At 44.9% G+C, this 24,569-nt stretch overlaps 1 protein-coding gene across 2 annotated transcripts; it reads right to left on the reverse strand.

Moving 5' to 3' along the window:
• Window positions 1-4,097: 4,097 nt before the first annotated feature.
• On the reverse strand, window positions 4,098-22,928 carry LOC111152865 (transmembrane protein 170A). Of its 2 annotated transcripts, XM_022511557.1 has the most exons (4): window positions 22,920-22,928; window positions 22,697-22,843; window positions 9,889-10,059; window positions 4,098-5,898 (listed from the first exon to the last, which is right to left on the reverse strand). In XM_022511557.1, the coding sequence occupies exons 2-4, from the start codon at window positions 22,827-22,829 to the stop codon at window positions 5,768-5,770; spliced, it is 435 nt and encodes a 144-aa protein (XP_022367265.1). In that variant the 5' UTR covers window positions 22,830-22,843; window positions 22,920-22,928; the 3' UTR covers window positions 4,098-5,767. The 2 variants fall into 2 exon arrangements, with proteins under 2 accessions (XP_022367265.1, XP_022367266.1); XM_022511558.1 differs by having other exon boundaries at window positions 9,958-10,059; window positions 22,697-22,928.
• Between the last annotated feature and the right edge of the window lie 1,641 nt (window positions 22,929-24,569).

Raw genomic sequence — 24,569 nt, forward strand, 5'->3', positions numbered from 1 at the left:
CTTGAAAATACTTCCTCCTGTTGTGTGCCATCGCCCTCTTGATGGCATCCTTTGAAGCATAGAATGTTCTCATTTTGATGAAGTCCCATTTCTCTATTTTTCTCGTCCCTGGTGCTTTTGGGCTTCTAAGCCCTTGACTGACTCAAGATCACAAAATTCAATTCCTATTTTAAGTTTTATGGTTTTCATTTGTGATGTAGGTCTATGATTCATTTCAGATCTTCCTATGGGAAGAGAACAGAAAAATAGATGTGAGATTAGGACCCAATATTTGGACGTTTAACATGCTCAGCCTTTTCCCTTGGACAGGATAAGTGGAACCTGCAGTGACAAACTATGGTGTAGCCTTTTGCCCCATCACCGGGGTCCAAGTCTGGGGGAAATGATGCATTGAGGTTCTCTAGCCAACTCTCTCCTCCAGCATCATCTCATTTCTCCCAGTCTCCTTTTTATAGCTCACTAGCATGCCATACATTTGTTCAAATTCACTAAGTTTCTAACCACTTGAAGGATAACCAGGGTATGAGCTGTTTACCATTGTCTCAAATAGTTTAATGAAGAGGCCAACTCCAGCTCAAAGGCATGGGTTGTTTGACACAAATAGCATTTTATGTGGATTCAAATTAGTTGCAAGAGCTTAAAGATGTGTATTTCAAATAATCTGGATTTCCAGGGTCACCTGGGTGGCTCAGTTAAGTGTCTGCCTTCGGCTCAGGTCATGATCCCAGGGTCCTGGGATAGAGCCCTGCATCGGGCTCCCTGCTCAGTGGGGAGCCTGCTTCTCCCTCTCTCTCTGCCTACCTCTCTGCCTACTTGTGATCTCTGTCAAGTAAATAAAATCTTGAGAAAAAAAAACAAACCAAATAATCTAGATTTCCAACTTCCCTTGAAAAACTGAAGATCTGGCTCAAAAATCCCACCAAGTAGAAATAGGCTGGAACTAAGCAGTGCTTGGCCCCTGTAGACAGGGCTCTCCAGTTGGCCAGAGTACAAATTCCCTAACTCCCTAGAAGATTCCGGGTTCATTATTACTGTTGTCTTAGCAATAGTTTATGGGGCCCACTCTACCATACTCAGCACTTTTAGCCCCTCATCTTACACAGTCTCTTTCCGTTGTCCAATCTGGGGTTATCACCTTTTGAAAATTGAGGAAAAGTTCCTCTTGCCTTGGGTCCTGGATACATACAATCTTGGGGACTTCTGGCCCCACTCTGCACGTAGGGTTCTCCTGGAGTCCTTGAAATTGTTCTTTTCCTTGTTGTGAGTAGTATTCACATAAATGTATGAATATGTAAAAAGTCATCAAGCTATACATTTAGGATGTGTGCACTTTAATATATATTATACTTCAATAAAAAATAATTGAAAGAATGGATGGGCGGTGTCCTGCCAGACATTGTATGTCTGTCTATGACTCCTGGAACTGTATGGGTCATGTGTCTTGTGCCCATGATGTCAGACACCCAAACTGGACAATTTGCTGAAAATGGCAGAGCAGAAAAAGACTTCTGTGATGTCAGTGAGAGTGCTCAACTGACACTGTAGCTGCTCTTCATGTGAACCTACTGTTGAAATAATTTTTTTTCATACACTTTATCAACTCTCAGCCATCCCAGTGTGGAATCAGACAAAAAGCTTCTTGATGGCAAGATACAGCCCGCAAAGTACAGTTAACAGGACTCAAGTTCCCATGTGCATACAGTTTAATCACATCTTAGAACAAGAATTTTACCATAAATTACTAAGAAGTTGAACGTAAAAGAAATACAGGTAAACATATATTAAGTAGTAAACTATTTAAAAACCCAAAAATCTAAGTCAGACAACTTTATTGCAAAAGATTAAATTCATTGGTCACTGAAAAAAGAACAATTCCAGTTCACAGAATTTAAGTTCTTTATTGATAAACATTTATACTAGAATTAGAAATGTCAGTAGAAAAATAAAATTTAAATAATTTTCTGTTGTACAAAGATTTGATCATTTTGACTATAGCAGTTAGTGAAATAATCTAATACAAAAGTTAAGCTGATTTTAGTCACAACCAGCCTAACAGAGTGCACAAAAAAGAAATGCACGTACACAAAACTTACTGCGTGTGGCTAGCTAATGGTACGAGGGCTTCACATTCCAGGAAATGGTGTCTTAGGAAAGGTTGGTATGCACTGCAGTTGTAACAAGAGCTTAATTTAAACCAGAGCTGTCAGAAAGGACACATACAATTTAAAATTTCAAAAACATAGGAGTGGTTTAATTATTTGCATCAACTTTTTCTCACTGATTTAAACATTTCCTAAAAGTAATGTTTTGTGCAAAATTAAAAAATGAGTTAAGGGCACAAAGAACGGCACCTGGGTGGCTGAGTAGTTAAGCGTTTGCCTTTGGCTCAGGTCACGATCCCAGGCTCCTGGGATGGAACCCCACATTGGGCTCCCTGCTATGCGGGAAGCCTATTTCTCCCTCTCCCATTCCCCCTGCTTGTGTTCCCTCTCACTGTGTCTCTGTCAAATAAAGTCTTAAAAAAAAAAAAAAAAAAGAACAAAGAGACATCCTTCTCTTGGAATATTCATTATACATTTGTATATGGACTTGTCTTCATGAATGCCTTCATCCCCAAACCCCCACATTAAAGAATGAAGCTTTTATGGTTGGGAGCTGCCTCCCCTGCATTAAAAAAAAACAGTGGGGGGGGGGTGAATGTCTAGCTAGGAAAGTATGGGTTGCATAGGCCCTAAAAAAGCCAGTTGTTGGCAAAAATTTTTAAAAACCATATATAGTAAAATAAAATGTTCAACACATATGCGAATATTTTTCCGAGTGACTGCCCCCAAATAATTGTGTATTTGAAAAACTTTTAAAAAGCAAAAAAAAAAGAAAAAACCCAGTGGGAACTAGACATATTGTTTATCATTCAAATAGTTTCTCCTTAAAAACATTTCAAGCTACAAAGCTCCATGTATACAAAGGCTTATATAAATTTATTCACAGGAGAATGTTCACATACTGGGATGGATGAAATATTCAATAATTTAAAGATACATCTTATATTTAAAGTTTTTAAAAAGCGTGGGTAATCAAAATATAGCAAAGAAAACAGATGGAAACAAAAACACCTTTCAAAACGCATTAGAGGCACCTGGGTAGCTCAGTCAGTTAAGCCTGCCTTCGGCTTAGGTCGTTATCCCGGGGTCCTGGGATCAAGCCCCACATCAGGCTCCCTGCTCAGGAGAGAGCCTGCTTTCCCTCTCCTTGCCACTCTGTCTACTTATGCTCTCTATCTTCTGTCAAGTAAATAAAAATATCTGTGTCTTGGCTCTAATAACCAAATACTGAAATCATCGATCAATATGTTCAAAAATTAGTGTTCAGGGGGAGGGGCCTAAAAACCATTGGCCCATATGTTCCATTTGTAAAATTCTATCCAAAAGCATGTTCTAGATGTGAATCTTAATAAGAGGCATATTCCAAGAGAAATGATTAAAAATGATTTTCTGTAACAAAGGATAAAATGTCCTGAATTTCTTTTTTTTTTTTTAAGATTTTATTTATTTATTTGTCAGAGAGAGAGAGAGGGAGAGAGAGCAAGCACAGGCAGACAGAATGGCAGGCAGAGGCAGAGGGAGAAGCAGGCTCCCCGATGAGCAAGGAGCCCGATGTGGGACTCGATCCCAGGACGCTGGGATCATGACCCGAGCCAAAGGCAGCCGCTTAACCAACTGAGCCACCCAGGCGTCCCAAAATGTCCTGAATTTCTTAAACAGAAGGGCTACTTTGCAAAATCACAGCTCCTTGAACTGAAAAATGTGGAGTCTCATTTAAAGACTTAAGGGCACCCGGCTGGCTCAGCCAGGGGAGCCTGTGACACCGCATCTTGGGGTCGTGAGTTTGAGCCCCATGTTGGGAACAGAGAGAACTTAAAATCTTGGGGCACTTGAATGGCTCAGTTGGTTAAATGTCTGCCTTCGGCTCAGATTCTGATCTCAGGGTCCTGGGATAGAGTCCCATGTCGTCATTGGGCTCCCTGCTCAATAGGGAGTCTGCTCTTCCCACTGTCTCCCCCTGCTTGTGTTGTCTCTCTCTCACTCTCTCAAATAAATAAATAAAATCTTAAAAAAAAAAAATCTTAAAAGACTTAATATTTGCTTGAAAGAAGGATTTCCACACTGGAGAAAAACTTGTTGGGGAATTAGTAAAAACATCTGCTGGCATTCCAAGTCTACTTTTAACTTTCTACCTAGTCTGAGCATATGTCACTCTAATTTTGATCAGTGGTCTAACGGCCTCTTAGTTAAAAGAAAATGGCCAATTGATTTCTGGGATCTCTTTGTAATTCTTCCTCTTTGCCGTCCCCCCGTAAGTTGGTCCCTCTGGCAATTTTTAATCAGAAGCCAGAGGGCATATTGCTTTAAATGGAATTGATATGTTTGTGTGTACGTAACCTCATGGGCTGTTAGCCTTACTGTCACAATGAAAACTTTCCTTTAAAAACATCAGATTTAATGATCAGAAACTATTCTGAACACAGAGATCAGTGACTATATTCCATTCAACACAGCTGAGGCGGTAAGGATCAAGCGAGACACTTAAATTTTGCAATCCTTTCTCTTTTGAAGGTCACAGTTTTCAGGCCTTTTAATGAAAAGGAAAGTGAGGCAGTAGGAGAAAAATTAAGATAGCTAAAACTGGGTTTAAAAAACTCGATGTTTAATTCTCTAGAAAGATATATATTCTCTTGAAGGGAAACGTAAAGTGGAAATTAAACTTTAGGCACTTTCTGGGAGTGACACCCAATACTGTTAAGAGTGGTGACCACACTAAGACTAAGAAATGAATAACCACCACCTCTAAGCTGCATTTCTACAATTTCAACCAAAGTCACCAAGAAAAACTTTAACAGAATGTTTAAAAAAAAATTTTGGTACCTCAATGTCCAGAGAGCATCCTAACCTATCTGGCTTAAAGTTTTGAATTCAAACTATTTAATAGGGTATGTTTCCAATTAAATTAAACAAAATCAACAGAATGAAAGTGATGGGAAAAGGGATACAGGAACTCTGGGGGGGGAAAATGTCTCGATTAGTTAGCTTATTTTGATAAAATGTACAAAACAACAAATGCACATCTCTTAAAATATTATTAAATCATCAGAGGTCAAGATAGTTATCCAGAAAATATCACATCATCTTTTTCTTTCAGCAGTAGAACAGAAGCCACTACTTCTGTTGCAGGATTTTTTTTTTCCTGTTACATGTCAACAGATTTGTTCTCAAAGCTCTACTTGGCACTTATTGTCATGAAGATGCAGTAAAAAAAGAGTCTGCCAGATGTTAATCGAGTTAGATTAGATAAGATTTTAGTATAGTATGCTCAGAAAGAGAAACTATTTTTCATAGTTTCTCTAACATAGGCGACACTGCATTTTCTCACAGAATATTGTACATTTCAGTGTGAAGGATCAGCCCAGAAGCACTGATGACCTAGGTGGGTAAAGGTGCACCTGTGAAACTGCTTCAATTAATTAAAAAAAAAGGGGGGGGGCCCTTAGAAACTTAATTTGTTTTGGTTGAGAACAATAGGGAGTCCAGAAAGATCTTCAATTCCTGGAACTTCCAACTGAAGAAAGGGCTGAGATATTTCATTTTTCACATACTTCTTCATCCAAGTTCCCTCCACTTGAAGAATTAAGAAAACACTACATTCCATAATGTATTCTTTCTGTGAGGAGGCTCTCAAACTTAGGTTCAGCATCATGGCCTAAGGGTATATGCTACAGAGTAGCTAAAATCCGTAAGAAGGAGACCACCACTACACAAAATGTCTGCCCAGTGCCCAAGGTGAGGGCTTCAAATGGTATCATTTCCTTTCCTGCTGCTCGGTACACTCCAGCAATTGCAGCACCTGTTAAAAAAAACAGTGTTTAAAAAAAAAAAAATTAAGGTTAATATAATCAGGAAAATGCAGCATTTAAAATCCTAACGTATGTAGAATGTTCTAGATTTTTTACATTAAAATTTAAATGTTATAGAAATGTTCTGTTTTCCCTATACCTTTTTGCTGCCTACTCTAGGTTTTAAGTATTCCCCATACAACTTACAAATCACTGGTTAGTGCTTTCAGATGTTGAAAAGTGTGTCCTTAAAACTGAGTCTCCTAGATTTACTGAATAAAATAATCTGGAAGTCATAACCAAAATCATGAAGATATAGCAATTTCCACATGACCTAATTACACACTCAAAAACTTCTCTTATTTGCCATGCTTAACATTTAACAGGTACCTAAAAAAATCTTGGCAATAAATGCCAACAAAACTTCTGTGTGAGACTAAGCAAGAAATATTTCAGAAGCCACAGGGAGTAGGGACTCCACCTTCTACTGTACTCAGAGCTCCTCTCCCAAAGTGGATAGAGGAGAGAGCAGAGGAGGGAAAGAGGAGAGGATGACTCTACGCTTAAGAACTGTTATTAATTCGGGGTGCCTGGGTGGCTCAAAAGGTTAAGCCTCTGCCTTCGGCTCAGGTCATGATCTCAGGGTCCTGGGATTGAGTGCTGCATCGGGCTCTCTGCTCAGGGGGAACCTGCTTCCCCCCGACTCTCTGCCTCTCTGCCTACTTGTGATCTCTGTCTCTGTCAAATAAATAAATAAAATCTTAAAAAAAAAATTGTTATTAATTCAAAGGGCATGAGGGGATAAGATCCTAAGAGGATCCTTTCTGTTCCCCATGATCATTAATTGCTTTTATTATATTAGTCACCACAACTTCCTAGAAACTGAGTAAACCAAACACAAACATCTTTCTTTCTTCTTTTTTTTTTTAAAGATTTTATTTATTTATTTGACAGACAGAGAGATCATAGTAGGCAGAAAGGCAGGCAGAGAGAGAGAGGAGGAAGCAGGCTCCCCGCTGAGCAGAGAGCCCAATGTGGGGCTCCATCCCAGGACACCAGGATCATGACCTGAGCCGAAGGCAGAGGCTTAACCCACTGAGCCACCCAGGCGCCCCAAACACAAACATCTTAATCTCCCTAGAAACCCCTCTTATAGCTACAGGGACTCAGCATTACACCAAGAAAGCCAAGATTTCATTAGTTGAACAAGAAAAGAGCCAAAGTTCCCAGATGACCCTCCTCTTAAAAACTGTTCCAAAGAGAATCCTCTTTGGTCAGTGTGTTCATTCATGCAAACTATTTGTTTATCTCTATGTCTAATAAGGTATGATCCCTGTTCTCATTAATGCTCAGAATCAAGCTGAGACACAGAAAGAAAGCATAAGCATGAAGCAGATTTTGAATAATGCAAGACAGTATACAACATCTCAATCAAATGTCTACACATTTTACACATGGGATATGAGAGCATGTTAACATATTTTAAGAAGAGAGAGGTGCGCCTGGGTAGCTCCGTGGGTTAAACCTCTGCCTTTGGTTCGGGTCATGATCTCAGGGTCCTAGGATCCAGCCCCGCATCGGGCTCTCTGCTTAGCAGGGAGCCAGCTTTCCCTCTCTCTCTGCCTGTCTCTCTGCCTACTTGTGATTTCTCTCTCTGTAAATAAATAAATAAATAAAAAGAAGAAGAAAAGAGCAAATGAACCGTTTTCCATATTGGCTGTCAGAAGTATCTGTGACTCCGAAATGCCCGTCTGCAGAGGCTAGGCATACAGACTGTGTCACTAACATCCTCGAGGCACCTGTTACATTGGGCCCCTTTGTAACTCAGCTCCCAAAATGGTGCATTGGGTAGAGAGAAGCATAAGAAAGTTGAAATGGGCCCTAAAGTCGGGTTTGGATGATGAGGTAGGGAAGAAAGGGAAACGCAGACCAGGCAGAGCTACAAAATGGGAAACAGGCTCTATTCACACTGGAGTCTTAAAAATCGAATGGACTCACTCATTGCACAGTTCCCAAGTGTGAGGTATTATGTTAAGTTCTTCAATAAACATTTCATTTTATTGTCACACAGCCTCTGAGGTGGGTGGCCTTATCCTTATTTTACTGAGGAGAAATCTGAGACAGGTCCTCGGAGCCAGGAATCCAATAAGGAAACTAGGGCAGAAGGTCTCTGAAGAGCAGCAGTAGGTGATACAGTTAAAAATACTACGTAAAGCCAGTTACGGAAACATCTTAATGCAGACGGGAGAAAACTGGCCTCCTCCTATTGTTACCACAAACGTTTCATAACCTACAGAACACACAGAAATGAGGCCACTTTGTCCCCCCAAAAAACTCAAGTCAAAGAAAGAGGGACAGTTCTGTTTAGAGCTCAAGGCTTAAATTCACAGATGCATGCACTCACACACGTTACAAATTAGTAGGAATGTTACATTTCTAATTTTTTTTAAACATTTTTTTTAAGATTTTATTTATTTATTTATTTGACAGAGAGAGAGAGAGATCACAAGTAGGCAGAGAGAGAGGGGGAAAGCAGACTCCCCGCTGAGCAGAGAGCCCAATACAGGGCCCTGAGATCATGACCTGAGTCAAAGGCTTAACTCACTGAGCCACCGAGGCGCCCCACATTTCTAATTTTTTTTTTTTTTAAAGATTTTATTTATTTATTTGACAGACAGAGATCACAAGTAGGCAGAGAGGATGGCAGAGAGAGAAGGAAGCAGGCTCCCCGTGGAGCAGAGAGCCCGATGCGGGGCTCTATCTCAGGACCCTAGGATCATGACCTGAGCTGAAGGCAGAGGCTTTAACCCACTGAGCCACTCAGGCGCCCCCCGATGTTTCTAATTTTTAAAAGCATGTATTTATGTTGACCCGTATACCTAGGAACAAAGCCTGAAAGCACATACCAAATTGCAAATTGCGGTTTTTCACTTAGGGATGTGATAATGGAGGGTTTTTAGTTTTTGCTTTCTTATAATTTTTAATTTATATAAAACAGAGATGATATTTATACTTAATCGTGCGCTTAAAAATGATTTAAATGTATTCTCATCTTTGTGACATGACCAAAAGCCAAACAATGAAAAAAAAGTAAAAATAATTTATAATTTGTTATTCCAATTCTTTTTTTTTATTTTAAAGATTTTATTTATTTATTTGACAGAGAGAAATCACAAGTAAGCAGAGAGGCAGGCAGAGAGAGAGGAGGAAGCAGGCTCCCTGCTGAGCAGAAAGCCCGACGCGGGGCTCGAACCCAGGACCTGGGATCATGACCTGAGCCGAAGGCAGCGGCTTAACCCACTGAGCCACCCAGGCGCCCCTGTTATTCCAATTCTTATTCAGAAAGTTGTGAGAGGGGACTCCTGGGTGGCTCAGTCCATTAAGCATCTGCCTTCCGTTCAGGTCATGATCCCAGGACCCTGAGATCGAGTCCCGCATCAGGCTCCTGGCTCAGCGAGAAGCCTGCTTCTCTGCCTGCCGCTCACCCTGCTTGTACTTCACTCTTTCTCACTCTGACAAATAAAATAAAATCTTAAAAAAAAAAAAATCTGAAAAGGGGAAAAAATAACCAGAAGACAAATCAGGTACTTCTCTAAACAAGAATTCTTGTCATCAGAATTAGCCTTCCATCCTTAAAGAAACCACCCCCGAGTGAGTAGCAGTAACTCATCAGTGTTGCTGACGAGAAAGAAGCAGTTGCTTCCGAAAAGATAAACAGCTTCTCTCGATGGTGGCCTATCTCATAAAACCTCACCTGGCTTATCTGAAAGACAGGAGAAAACACAACATAGGAAGTCAAAGATGTTAGCCAAATAATGGGGGACGGGGGGAGGGAAGGTGTTAGAGTTCAGAAAAAAACAGTACACCAAAAAAGAGGCCCATGGTTAAAAGCCACTCTATTTTTCTCTTTAATTCACTCAGACACGTTTCCCAAGTGGGTCCTAAAATTAAGTGACTAGTCATATGAAACGTTTTGACTGGTATTTGAACGTCTAACATACTTGTCAAGATTCCAGCAGTAATTGGTCCCACGATGCCCATCAACAGGATGCTTACAGACATGAACCTACCATATTTGTGATGTCTGAGGGTGAAGAGGGCCAGTAATCCAGCAGGGACATGGAAGAAGAGAGAGGACACCAGTGCCCACAGGAACACACCATACCACATCTCTGCAAAGAAAAGCAGAGAGGTCACAAGTCATTTCCTAGTACATGGATTACCGGGGGCTACTCACTGTACCCGCTTATTCCATTTTCAAAGCCGCCCAGCCACAGTGTAGGCTCATCAATCAAATATCCAAAGAGTGATGGTTCTAGAAGGATCAGCAAATTGCGACTCACAGGCCGCCTGCAGTTTTGGGCATAAACTCTTCCTGGAAAATGGCCATGACATTCAGTTAGGTCTTGCCTTTGGCTGCTTTCAAGCAACAGGAGCAGAGCTGAAACGGCACGCGGCCAGTAGAACCTGAGCTACTTACTGTGTGGCCGCCTCCAGAACAAGATGGTCAACCTCTAAAATGGCCAATCATGTTAATCTTCTCAAATGAAAAAGCGATATGATCTTATTTGTTCAACAATCATTTTTCAAGACAATGCAGTATCAGGCCATCGCCCCTTAGAATAGCAAAGCTCTTTAAGAAATGAAATAACTACCAGAAAATAGAAATGTCTAGCTTAGAGACAAATAGCACGTAAGTGAGGGGGCCGGACGGAGGAGCTGGTTCCTATGGAGAATGTCTAGCTAACTTTTAAGATGACTGCAATTCAGGCAACATTAAAACATTTGATAACCAACTCTTGTCTAAAAACCTATGCATGAGTCCCCTTGGGAAAGAGACAAAAGGAGCAGATACCATTCTGCCGTCATGTCTTTGTGATCTGATAAACAGCGGATGAAGCAATTTCCCCCACTGAGCCCTGGCAAGCCTTTACAATCTCAAAATAGCCCTTTAGCTACCCACATGGATACAATGAAGGTGTCACGTCACATGAAATCTGTTGTACATCCTCGCGCTAGGAGCAGGTAATTTCAGAGATCAGTCAACAGCTTAACTCAGTACTACTGACATGTGGACCAGTTAGCCCTTTGTCATGGGGGACCGTCTGTGCACTGCAGGACATGGAGCAATGGCCCTGGCCTCTCGCCCTCTCCCAGTTGTGACAACCAAAAAATATTTCCAGACTGCCAAATGTCCTGGTGGGGGAAGGAGGTGGTCAAAAATCACCCTGATTGGGATGCCTGGGTGGCTCAGTGGGTTAAAGCCTCTGCCTTCGGCTCAGATCATGATCCCGGGGTCTTGGGATCGAGCCCCACATCGGGCTCTGCTCCGCAGGGAGCCTGCTTCCTCCTCTCTTTCTCTGCGTACTTGTGATCTCTGTCTGTCAAATAAATAAATAAAATCTTTAAAAAAAAAAAAAAATCACCCTGATTAAAAACCACTGGTCTGGGGCACCTGGGTGGCTCAGTTGTTAAGCATCTGCTTTTGGCTCAGGTCATGATCCCAGGGTCCTGGGATCAAGTCCCACATCGGGCTCTCTGCTCAGTGGGGAGTCTGCTTCTCCCTCTCTCACTTCCCCTGCTTGTGTTCCCTCTCTCGCTGTGTCTCTGTCAAATAAAAAAATCAAAATTTTTAAAAACCTGGTCTGACTGAAGCAGAGGGTCTATAAAATTAAAAGCAGTTAAAACAACAAAAATAGGGGTGCCTGACTGGCTCAGTTGGTAGAGCATGAGACTCTTGAGTTCAGAGTCATGAGTTCAAGCCCCACAATGGGCATGGAGCCTACTTGGGTGGGGGGGGGTGAGAAGCTACAAAGACAGATTCGGTCATGTTACAGTGGGTTTTGAAGGTCAGACTAAAGACTTCAATGTGAAAACCCTAGAAGCACCATTAAAGGTTCTAAGCAGTAAAAGCTGTCTGACCATTATTTCATAGGTCCAACCTTACACTCCCAGGAGGAATACAAACTAGAAAACCTTTCTGGAGGGTAATTTAGAAGCATGTATCCAAAAAAGTCAAGTGCGCATGCCCTTGGCCACAGCGACCTCACTTCCAGGAATATTCCAGGAACACCACCTCCAGGAATATACATGCAGGCAAGGGTGGAGGTAGCAAGGTTCGGGCAGCGCTGTCTGTAACGGCAAAGACCAGACGCCAGCTGCGTGTCTGTCAGTGGAGGACCTGTCAAACATATCTGGTGCACCCACGTAACGTAACATCGCACAATCACATAAAAACATGGGCTATGGGGCACGTGAGTGGCTCAGTGGGTTAAAACCTCTGCCTTGGGCTCAGGTCATGGTCCCAGGGTCCTGGGATCGAGCCCCGCATGGGGTTCTCTGCTCAGCACAGAGCCTGCTTCCCTTCCTCTCTCTCTGCCTGCCTCTGTGTGATCTCTGTCTGTCAAATAAATAAATAAATAAGCTTAAAAAGAAAAAAACATGGGCTACATTTTTATATACCAAGGGGATTAAAATGCCCAACCCATCTTTGGAAGTAAAAAAAAAAAAACCAATGTGCAGAAGAGTGTATAAGAGATGCTGTGGTTTGGGTTTTGTTTTTTTTTTTAAGATTTTATTTATTTATTTGACAGGCAGAGAGAGAAGGGTAGAAGCAGGCTCCCCACTGAGCAGAGAGTCTGATGCGGGGCTCGATCCCAGTTCCCTGGGATCATGACCTGAGCTGAAGGCAGAGGCTTTAACCTGAGCCACCCAGGCGCCCCAGAAGATCCTGTTTTTATAAAAACAAAAGAAACACCAACAAATGTATGTGTAAATAATTCTATGCCCTTGGAGAAAAGTCTGGACATGGATGTATTTAATAAGTATATATGACATGCACAGGCGCTGTTCTAAGTGCTTTATAAATCTTAACCCATGCAATCCTCTAACACAACTCTATGAGGCACAGATCATGAATATCCCTGGCTCCTGGATGAGGAAACCAGAGGCGGAGGGAGGGAAGGAACTTACTGGAGGCCACGGTGCTGGTGAGTCCACCAGGCCAGCAGGAGGCAGAGCCCAGTTGGAGGCCTATTGGAGCCTGACACCCGAAGCCACGCCCTTCTCCTCTATGCTGCACAGCAAGTAACAGAAAGCAACAGAAAAGTGTTATATCTGGGGGTGCCTGGGTGGCTCAGTCATTAAGTTTCTGCCTTTGGCACAGGTCATGATCCCGGGGTCCTGGGATGGAGCCCCACAGCGGGCTCCCTGCTCAGCTCCCCCTACCTGTGTTCCCTCTCTTGCTGTCTGTCAAATAAATAAATAAAATCTTAAAAAAAAAAAAAAGTGTTATTTCTGGGGAGTTGGATAGGCTGGGGAAGGGCTGATGAGCATTAACTTTTTACTTTTGATTTTTTCCCTCTCTTTAGGTAGGCTCCACGCCCAGGGGGCCGGGGGTGGGGGTGGCTTGAGCTCACAACCTTGATATCAAGACCTGAGCCAAGATCAAGAGTGGGAGACTTAACTGAGCCACCCAGAAGCCTCTACTTTGATTTTTCTTTAATTTTTTTTTTAAAGATTTTGCTTTTTATTTATTTGACAGAGATCGCGAGTATGCAGAGAGGCAGGCAGAGAGAGGAGGAAGCAGGCTCTCTGCTGAGCAGAGAGCCCGATGCGGGGCTCGATCCCAGGACCCTGAGATCATGACCTGAGCCGAAGGCAGAGGCTTTAACTCCCTGAGTCACCCAGGCGCCCCTGATTTTTTTTTTAACTTTGATTTTTTTTAAAGCTTTTCTAGTTGTTTACTGGTTTTACAAAATTATTATAAAAAGAAACTAGAAAAAGAAAAAAAAAAAAGAGCCTTTGTTTCTAAAAGAGCAGTTCAGGAAGGCTGATCTGATTGGAATGAACAATTGCAGAAAAAAATCAGCTTGGGGACAGTGGAGAGAGGGAAGGGGAGGACCAGGGGCTTTTCTCAAAGCTGTCTCTGAAGCTGTCCTTGAAGCCACTGTAAGAATTGCTGCTGTGCATGTTTTCTTTCCAGATCAGTTTTGAATTGTTGGGGGTGGGAGATTAGGAGTGGAGGCCAAATCCCTCCACGCCACCCTTGGCATTGTCAATGATGACCGGTGTAATACAAAATCAGACGCTCAGAAATTCTGACTCACATCAAGTTTCAATTAACACCAAATTCTACACCTAAATTAGGACACCTAGCTCAAGCTTTGGATGATAGGCTCCAAATGAAAGTATCAGGCATGCCCCACCTAGGGCTCAAAGTTTGTTAAAAATAGGGGCGCCTGGGTGGCTCAGTGGGTTAAAGCCTCTGCCTTCGGCTCAGGTCATGATCCCAGAGTCCTGGGATCGAGCCCCGCATCGGGCTCTCTGCTCGGCGGGGAGCCTGCTTCCTCCTCTCTCTCTCTGCCTGCCTCTCTGCCTACTTGTGATCTCTGTCAAATAAATAAATAAAATCTTTAAAAAAAAAAAAAAAGTTTGTTAAAAATAACAAGTGACTAGGGGCGCCTGGGTGGCTCAGTAGGTTAACCGTCTGTCCCTTGGCTCAGCTCACGATCCCAGGGTCTGGAGGTCGAGCCCCTTGAGGGGCTCCTTGCTCAGCTCAGCTGGGAGTCTGCTTCTCCCTCTCCCGCTGGCCCAATCCACCACTCAAGCTCTCTCTCAAATTAATAAATAAAATCTTAAAAAAAAAAAAAATAACGACCGAGGCACTTTTGCTCTGGGGAAAAGCTATCAGACAGCTATAAAAAGTTTCAAACCATTCGTGAAACTTTTCTTTCCCCCTGCTGAACAGGATATATCCTCCGAATAATTTTTTTTTTGACTGTTGAAACTCGTCGGTTTGATGGCCTTTGGCAAATTCTGCTAAACCAAGTTAGATCATGCAATACGGAGCATGAAGTGATTAGACAGTAAGGTCCCAAGCTTAAAAATTAAATATGTATAACGTAAAAAAAAATGTATAAAATATATAAGTATGTATACATGCACTAATTAACTACTGTCCCTCCTCAGCCAAAGCAAAAAAGCCTCTCTCCAGTCAGGATATTGATTAGAAAAGCAGGCAGGGTTCGCAATCCCCGGGGTTTGAGCCCCGTTCTCTTTGGAAATAAGCCTGTCTGCTACCACAGCCTCCTTTCCAGCCTCGGGCCAGGAGATCCTCTTGCTTCCACGACCTAGGACACTTGCCCTCTTTTGTGGGCAGTGGCTCTCAGAGTCCCTACTGGAGAGCAGACAGTCCAGATATGGTCCCTCCAATAAATGTGCACCTGCCAGAGCTCTGGTGCCCACAAACCCCTCCTGCCTGGGCAGCCCCTGTTGCACCCTGGCTCAGGGAGAGCAGCCTGGTCTTCCCAGCCTAAGCCACCCCCGCCACTGGCTGGACCCTAGGCCACAGCACAGCACCGTGCTATTCCCTTCCAAAACTGTAACCCCTATCTTCAGTCCGAGTCCTTACTAGCTACTCCCCAGTTCATGCGCAGACTCTGCCCGCCATCCCACCACCTAGCCTGCAAAACACTATGAGGGCAGCAGGAACACCACTGTCCTGGAGGGGTTGGGGGCGGGGGCGAAAATGGGATGCAAACCTGCCTCTGAGGAGTCCGAGCAGCGGCCATCCTGTCTGCTGGCTGCACCAACTGACTGGAGGCCCCACCACCGACCTGGCACCATTCTCAGGTCTTGCTGGGGCTCCCCGAGTTTCAGAGGTGACCTGGGGAGCCAACTGGGAGGTGAGACATACCAAACTTGGTAAGTTCCATGAAAGTGGGTCTGACAGGACTGAGGCCTTATAAGAGGAGGAGATCTCTCTCGCACGCGCTCTCCCTGCCATGTGAGGACATAGCAAGAAGGTGGCCCAAGAGTGCCCTCACACCATGGCCATGCTGGCCCCTGGTCTTGGCCTCCCAGTCTCTGGGGCTGTGAGAAACTAAGTTTCTGTTTTTTTAACCACTCAACCTAGGGCATTCTGTTACAGCAGACTAAGCAGACTAAGGCACCGACACTCACTGACTCCCAATTTCCCTGCAGTACAGCCGCTGCCCCAGGAGGACTGCTGGGCCACCAACCTACTTCATTTTCCTGAAAGCTGAAAGGTCTATCGGTAAACAGGGGCTGGCACAGCAGGTCAGCACTTCCTTGGGTTTCTGAGAAGGGGACGCGCACCGCCCCCTCCTACAACCTTGAGCTGCCTCCATTAGCTACCTCGGTGCCTACATATTTTATATAGCGACTCTTAAGAGTCACATTAAGTAGCAAAAGAAAGTCTTTATTATGTTAGATGAGTAGGACACTTTATAAAACACTTTTCAGTTGGATGAGATTATTCCAGCACTCTTAATAGCAAAGGCAAACCACGATCAATAAAACACTTAGAAGAAAACTAAGTGATTTCCTTTTAACCTACTGCACCTTAATTTGCTATCTATTTAATAGCTATTTATTGATCATCGTATAGTACTTTTCATTTCTCTGGTTCAATACGCTGTCAAAGATCTATGTCTCAGGGCGCCTGGGTGGCTCAGTTGTTAAGCGGCTGCCTTTGGCTCAGGTCATGATCCCAGGGTCCTGGGATCCAGCCCCACATCGGGCTGCCTGCTCAGCGGGAAGCCAGTTCCTCCCTCTCCCACTCCCTCTGCTGTGTTCCTTCTCTTGCTGTGTCTATATCAAATAAACAAATAAAATCTTTAAAAAAAAATCTGTGTCTCTACATCTCACAGCGTTTCTTTGTTCACTGTTTCAGATCCAGTGCGTTACCTTCAGCTTTCCTTACTCTGACCGCTCCCATTGTTGAAGTATAAATCAGAAATTTATCTGTAGCCAGAAAATTCTAAGGGGAAATGGGATTAAGCACTGGTGGGAGAATGGGCCCCGAAGATATCCTCGCACTCATCCCCAGAACCTGTGCATACGCAAAGTCAGCCTGCAGGTGTGATTACGTTAGGGGTCCTGGGACAGGCGAGGGGGCCTGGCTTCTCCAGGTAGGTCTAATGTCATCACAAGGGTGCTCGCAGGAGGGAGGCAGGAGGGTCGGAGAGATCTGAAGATGCTACTAGGCTGGCTTTAGAGATGAGGGGAGGGGCCGTGAGCCAAAGAATGCAGAGGCAACTTAGAGAAGCTAGAAAAGGGAAACCAATTCTTCCTTGAGCCTTCAAAAGGAAGGCAGCATTGCTGACTTATTTTAGATTTCTGACTTCCAGGACTCTAAGATGATAAATCTGTGCTCTTTTAAGCCACTATACCCTAATAAGTTGTTACAGTGGCAAGGGCAAACTACTACCAGCGCTGAGTTCATTCACTCAACAATCAAGTGTTTACTGAGCTCTTCGCCCAGGTCAGCGAAACAAGACGAAACAAGACAAGACCCAAGATGCTGCCCATAAGGAGGTTACTAGCTTTAAGAATCTGTTTTTCAGACAGACACTTCAGTTAGAGAGCTAAGCCACAGAGACTGTAGAATCCTCTAGGTGAGTTCTGTATTAACAAAAGGGGTTGGTAACAGAGGGCCCTCTAACTTCTACAACTGAGTCATCCGATTTCCAAGCAAGCCCTCAACACCAACCTGGCCCCAGTTAGCAGGAGTGGAAGAAGCCTAAGCCAAGGGGGCAGGGTGAGGCTCAGCACTTAGCTATCCTTTTAGCTGGCCCCACTCCACCCTATGCTCCGGGTCAAACAACCATATGAATAGTCAGCTCCTCTGAAGCTGGGGTTCTAAGTGGACCACATCAGTCCTCCTGGGAACTGGAGTCCTACCTGGCCCTGCAACTCAATGCTGACCTGCCTTGATATTAACTGTTCATGAGCCTCCCTCTCTTCCTGGTCCCCACTGTAAGGACCCCCCCTTACCGAACCCCACCCACCAACTGGGTGGTGGGGGTGGGGTCCATCTGTTACCCTGGGAAATAGTAAAAAATATATATATTGGTTCCTGACACAGAGCTCCTAAAACCCTTAAAATGGTGGTGCTGGGGGGCACCTGGGGGGCTCCACCTGTTAAACATCAAGTGATGATCTCAGGGTTGGGGGATTGAGCCCCATGTCAGGCTCCGTGCTCAGCAGGGAGGCCACTTAAGATTCTCTCTCTCCTTCTGCCCTCTCCCCACTTGCATCTGTGATCTATCTAAAATAAATCTTCAGGAAAATCTTTTGTTATAATATTTAGTCTTTGACCCGGGTTGCTGATACAGAACTAAATCCCTTGGAATTTCCAACACCAATTTCGTTCTCATGAGGCAGCTCTCGGTGGGCTCCAGGATGGAGGCTGGTCACCAGAGAGCCATGATTATAAGCATGGAAATTTCAGGCCCACCCCCCCATTCTCTGGAGCAGGGAGAAGGGCTGGAAGTAGAGTTAATAATCAATCACGCGTACGTGATGAAGCCTCCAGAAAACCCTGAATGCATGGCGTTCGGAGGCTTCTGGGTTTGGTGACTACACCTATGTGCTGGGAGGGTGGCACTCCCCCAACTCCACAGGGACAGAAGCTCCTTTGTTCAAAATCCCTTTTGAACTTCGCCCTACGTATATCTTTATCTGGTGCTCATTTGTAACCTTTAATATCCTACGTAATAAACCAGCGATCTAGTAGGTAAACGGTTTTCCTGAGTTCTGTGAGTTGCTCTAGAAATTAACTGAACCGAGGAAGGGGGTCGTAGCTATCACCAACTCCGAGCCAGCTGGTCAGAAGCACACATGACAACCTGGACTTCTGACTGGCATCTCAAGTGGGGAAACTGATCCCTTAACCTGGGAGATCTGGTGCTAACTCCAGGGAGACAGTGTAGAACTGAACCGAACGGCAGGGCACGGCACCCAAACGGTGTCACAGGATCGCTCGATGTAGAGAACCCATAAAACTGCTGTCGGAGTACCGTGAATGGGGGAATCATGTAACAGTGAAGGAAAGCAGGGAGTTAATTTCCTAGAGACCCTTCCACTCCACCCTAACAATGACAACCTGCCCACCGGGGTCACCCACTGTGGGCTGCCACCTCTCTCCTGACACACCTGCCTGACTGCTTGCTCATCCCTGGCTTCTGCGTGTGCCTGTCTGGCCTTTCCCCCCACAGTGGTCTCTTGGTCCCCAGCCTATAGCTAGACCTTCTCTGTCCTGATCTGCCCTTCTCCACACAAAGCTAATGAGGATGAGGTTTCTTGTTGGTGATAAAATATTCTAAAGTTGCTTGTGGTGATGGCTGCAAACTCTGTGGAGGCTAAAAATCTTTGAATTGTACATTTAAAAGAAAAAGTCCATCAGATCATCCCTCCTCTGATCAAAATCCTCCAACACTACCCTCTGGAATCTGACCTCACCTCCTCCTCCCCGCTTTGCCTGCACGGTCCCATCCTCCTTGCTGCCCTTCTTTATGTCTCCTAAGCAAACTCCCGTTCCAGGGCTCTGAACCTGCTGTGCCTTTGCCCAGAATGTCCTTCTCCCAATAGCTGTGTGTCTCGTTCCTCTGTACTTTAGATTTCAGCTCCAGTGGCATCATTGTTAAGAGCTTCCTTGTGATCTTAAGGAAAACAGCATTCCACCAGGAAGCCCAGGTGGCTCAGTCAGTTGAGCCTCTGCCTTTGGCTCAGGTCACGATTGCAGGGTCCTGGGACTCTGTCCTGAATCAGATTCCTTGCTCAGCAGTGAGCCTATTCCTCCTTCTGCCTGCCCCTCCCCCTGCTTGGGCAGGTATGCACTTGTATTCTCTCTCTCTGACAAATAAATGAATTCTTTAAAAAACAAAAACACGGGCGCCTGGGTGGCTCAGACGTTAAGTGTCTGCCTTCGGCTCAGGTCATGATCCCAGGGTCCTGAGATCAAGTCCCATTATCAGGCTCCCTGCTTGGTGGGAAGCCTGCTTCTCCCTCTTCCACTCCCCCTGCTTGTGTTCCCTCTCTTGCTGTGTCTCTTTGTCAAATAAATAAATACATTACTTAAAAAACAAAAGCAGAAATAAAACAGCATTCCAACCCTGACACACAAGGGCCACTGCCTGCCCGCCCTACCGTCTTACACACCACCAGTTATTCCTTTCCATACTTTTAATTTTATTTTCTCTCTATCCCCATCAGAATGAAAGCTCCTTTATTTTGTTCCCTACCACATCCTTACTTGGTGCCTAGAAAACAAAAGGCAGGCAACAGACATTGAGCAAATATTTTTTGAGTGAATGAATAAGTAACTGCTCCAATTGTGACTCATTTCTTTAACTGTTGACCCATTCTTGACTCTAGCAATGGTGCAACCGAACATAAGTAGGTTTAATTATAATACACATACTTTTACATTGATATTCATAAAATTCATACCTTCAGAGAGTTAATGTCATTCCTGATAAAAGGAAAGCTCTGCCTTTCTTGGCCATCAGATTTACCAAAAAAATGATGACAACAACAAAAGAAATCTAAACATCTTGGAATAAGGAGGGTTAGTCAGAATCTAAATGGCTAAACTGCAAATGCAGATAAAAAAAAAATCAATTCTAAGCTTCCTGATAGTGATGAACCACAGGGTATTTTAAAGATTTTTTTTTTTAATTGGAGAGAGAGAAAGGGAGCCTGCTTCTCCCTCTCCCTCTGCCTACAGCTCTTCCTGCCTCTGCTCTCTCTCTTCCTCTCTGTCAAATACATAAATAAAATCTTAAAAAAAAAAAAATAAAAGCAGTGTGTGATCCTTGATTAGATCTGGGGTTTTTTGTAAAAAAAAAAAAAAAAAAAAAGCTATAAAAGACATTATTCAGACAACTAGAAAATTCAAATAAGGCCTGTACATTAGACAACGTTATTCCTTTTTTTTTTTTTTTTTTTTAATTTTAAGTAGGCTCCATAACCAACATGGGGCTTGAACTCAAAACCCTGGACTGAGTCACATGCTCACCTACTGAGCCAGTCAGGTGATGCCAGACACCATGATCCTATTGTTAAATTTCCTGGGTGTGATAAAGATTTTTTGGCTATGACAGAAAGTGGACTCATTCTAAAAGATACATGCTGAAGTATTGGGAGTCAGGTGCCATCACTTCGATAACTTCCTTTCAAATGGCTCTGCAGAAAGTAAAAATGTTACATGTGTGAATATATATATATACACACACACAATACACACAAAAATATGCATATATATGCACAACACATACATAGTACACACAAATATGCATATATATGCACAGAGATTCAAAAGAATAAAAATACTAAAAATGAGTCTAAGTAAAGGATATATGCTCATTATACTAGCACTTCCATTTTTCAGTATGTTTGAAAATTTCAAAATAAAGAGTTGGGAGGAAAATAAGGAAGCAACAACAGACTAATCTGGTCCAGTAGTATCTCCAGACTGCATGAACACTTCATTTTTTAAACAGCGTCTGCAGAATGCCATATATTTCTGTTGTCAATGTCAAATGTGATCTTAGTAGCTTTTGAAACAATGAGAGTTGCCAGATCATCATTTTAGGTATAGTTTTTTTTTTTTTTTTTAAGATTTTATTTGTTTACTTATTTGACAGAGATCACAAGTAGGCAGAGAGGCAGGCAGACAGAGGTTGGGGGGTAGCAGGCTCCTCGCTGAGCAGACAGCCCGACGTGGGTCTCCATCCCAGGACCCTGAGATCATGACCTGAGCTGAAGGCAGAGGCTTAACCCACTGAGCCACCCGAGCGCCCCATTTTAGGTATAGCTCTAAACTAACATCTGCATCTGCACCAACACGGTTATTCCCAGCTGTCCGGGGAAAATACTAGGCAGGTAAAATACACAGCAAGTCCCGGGTGTCCACTGAATGGCGCCTGGCAGTCGCTTCCCAGTGGATGAGAAATCACAGGTGCCTTGTTTATGACCGAAGTCAGTAATCCAATCGTCCCTCCTTTGCAGGTCTCAAGCCCAGGTCTCAGGCCCAGTTCTCAAATTGTTTACCAAGTCAAGGTACCAGTCAGCTTTGCTGGGCAGCCCAACCTCGCCCTTCAATCGCCACCGTAGTGTCTTCTTGCCTTTAAAGGTCCAACACAGAACTGTGCCCTGCCCTCAAAGCCTTTATCAGCTTCCCAAATAATTGCTCTTCCTCCCATTTTTCTGAGCATGCAGAACTTTCTACCTTGTATTATAATTTTGAAAAAACCCTTACACGAGACCCAGCAGAAGCTCCCGTGGACGTTAAGAAGAGTGATAAGTAATCTGTGTCAAAGAGCTCGAACGCATGAGTGGGGAACTCGGCAACAGGTCTCAGAAAGTGATTCCTAGAAAGAGAAGCTGGCGGAGTGGGCGCATTTGGACGGAGGTGCGAGCGAACCGCAGACAACCTGGGGGTGCCGGGGGCTGGGCGAGACCAGACCCCGTCGGAGCCGCAGCGCTGCGTTCGGCCCCTCAGCCCGGCGGGGACGGTTCGGCGTCTGAGCGGCGAGAGCGGCGGAGAGCCGCGCGGCTGGGCGGACCGCAAGGGCCAGGCGCCTCGCGCCCCAAACAAGGAGGGGCCACCGCTTCCGGGGCTCCTTCGAGTCCCAGTCCGACCCTGGGGCGTCAGGAAACTCCAAAAGCAAGATAAGTCCGAGTGGCCGTCGAGCTCCCTCCGCTGACCAGTCCACTCCCCGCCGCTCCCTCCGCTCTGGCCCCCAGCGCGGGGTCGCAGTGACGGGCCTGAGGTGCGGGCGAGGAAGCGACGGGGGAAGGGCCATATTCCCTAGCTCCCCGCCAAGAGAGCGGGAACCTCCTTCCAGGAGGGAAACAGCCCCGGGAAGGTGGGACCGCCGGGCGCAGAAGCCACCCGCCCGCTCGCTCGCCCGCTCGCGGGCTGGGGAAAAGGCGCCCCCCTGCCGGGCGGCGACGCCAAAACGCACAGTGCGCAAGCGCGGCACGGGGCGGGGCCGGTACCTGGGAAGGAGCAGAGAGAAGTGGAGTTGGGGCACAGGGTCCCGTTGCCCACCCGTGGCACAAGCTTCAGGCTGAGGATCTGCTGTAGGAGCCCGGCCGACCCCCCGCTGCCGCCGCTCCCCTCGTGCTCCATCCCGCCGCCATTCACTGCAGAGAGATGGAGAGAGCGTCCAAATTGCAGCCGAGGTTCGCTCGCACTCACGGACCGAAGCGCTACCCGTACCTCCGCCGCCTCAGCTTCACCCTGGAATGGGGCCCTCTTCCTCCCACCCCACCCGCGCGGCCAAGAGATGGCCCTTCCTCCAATCACAGGGCGCCGCAGATGGCAGGGGCGGGGCGAGAGTTGTTCCCGCCCCTGACGTTGCGCACGGCTCTCCAGTGGCACCCACGGGCTACGCCCCCTACTGGACAAGTCTCTCCTGTCCAGGAGGGTGCGCTCTTCTCTGCCCTTCTCTGCAGCGCCACCTCCAAGAAAGTAGGGGAATTGCATACCCACCCAGACCTGACGTGCAGATTTAAAAGGGATCTGGAAGACAGTAGCAGTACCTTCAACAGTTGGAGGGGAAGCGATTTTTTTGAAAACTTAAATACTTTAAATTAAACGTTCCGTGCAAAATTCATAGCATTTTACGTAATATTAAGCATTGCGTGGTAAATTCATAGTACTTTACGTAATATTAATTCAAGAACATTAGCAAATTGTTTATTAGAGTTCCCTCTTGAAGACTTTGTTGTTGTTTTCTTAAGATTTTATTTGACAGAGATCACAAGTAGGCAGAGAGGCAGGCAGAGAGAGGGGAAACAGCCTCCCCACTGAGCAGAGAGCCAATGTGGGAATCCCAGAACCCTGAGATCATGACCTGAGCCAAAGGCAGAGGCTTAACCCACTGAGCCACCCAGGTGCCCCTGAAGACTTTGTTTTGAGAGCTAATGTCCATGCCTCAACACTGCAACTGCGATTTTGCATCACCCAAGAAACCTATCTCAAATAGCAATAGTAAGCATAAAAAAGTCATGAAATATTTAATAATACTATCTTTTGGTACATTTCCCAGACCACCCATGTGTAAGAAGTAGAAGAAACCACTTAATTTAGGGTTATATGACAATCAATTGTGTGTCACATTAGGGAACATTATTTTGAATTTACGGTTCTATCCCCAGTCAAATTTCAAATTGAAAGGTTGAAAAAAAAAGACATTTAGGGAGCCCAGGTGGCTCAGTCAGTTAAGCACCTGCTTTCCACTCAGGTCATGGTCCCAGGGTCCTGGGATGGAGTGCCGTGTCAGGCTCCCTGCTCAGTAGGGAGGCTGCTTCTCCCTCTACTTCTCCTGCTCCCCCTGCTAGTCCTCTCTGTCTGTCTGTCTGTCTCTCTCTCCCCCCTCTGTCAAATAAATAAAATCTTTTTTAGCAATTTTTTTTTTTTGTCAGAGAGAGAGAGAGGGAGAAAGCAAGGACAGGCAGACAGAGTGGCAGGCAGAGGCAGAGGGAGAAGCAGGCTCCCTGCCGAGCAAGGAGCCCGATGTGGGACTCGATCCCAGGACGCTGGGATCATGACCCGAGCCGAAGGCAGCCGCTTAACCAACTGAGCCACCCAGGTGTCCCAATAAAATCTTTTTTAAAAAGACATTTATACTTGCAGGACTCAGAAAATGTATGTTTTATATGTTCTTCCTAAGAAAGTTGAGTTTGTCCTCCAGTGAAGTTAAGAAAGAGAAAGATGTGCAGTGAAAGAAATGATGGATTTAACCAGGAGTGTTAGCCTGACTTCTGTGCACAAGTCCTAACAGCCACCTAACCAGATTAGAACAGAAAGAAGAGTGTCTTCAGGAAAAATAGTGTAATTGATTTCAAGCTATGGACAAAATGGTTA

Source organism: Enhydra lutris, unplaced genomic scaffold, assembly GCF_002288905.1.
Source record: "Enhydra lutris kenyoni isolate GAN:26980312 unplaced genomic scaffold, ASM228890v2 scaffoldscaffold30, whole genome shotgun sequence".
NCBI lineage: Eukaryota > Metazoa > Chordata > Mammalia > Carnivora > Mustelidae > Enhydra > Enhydra lutris.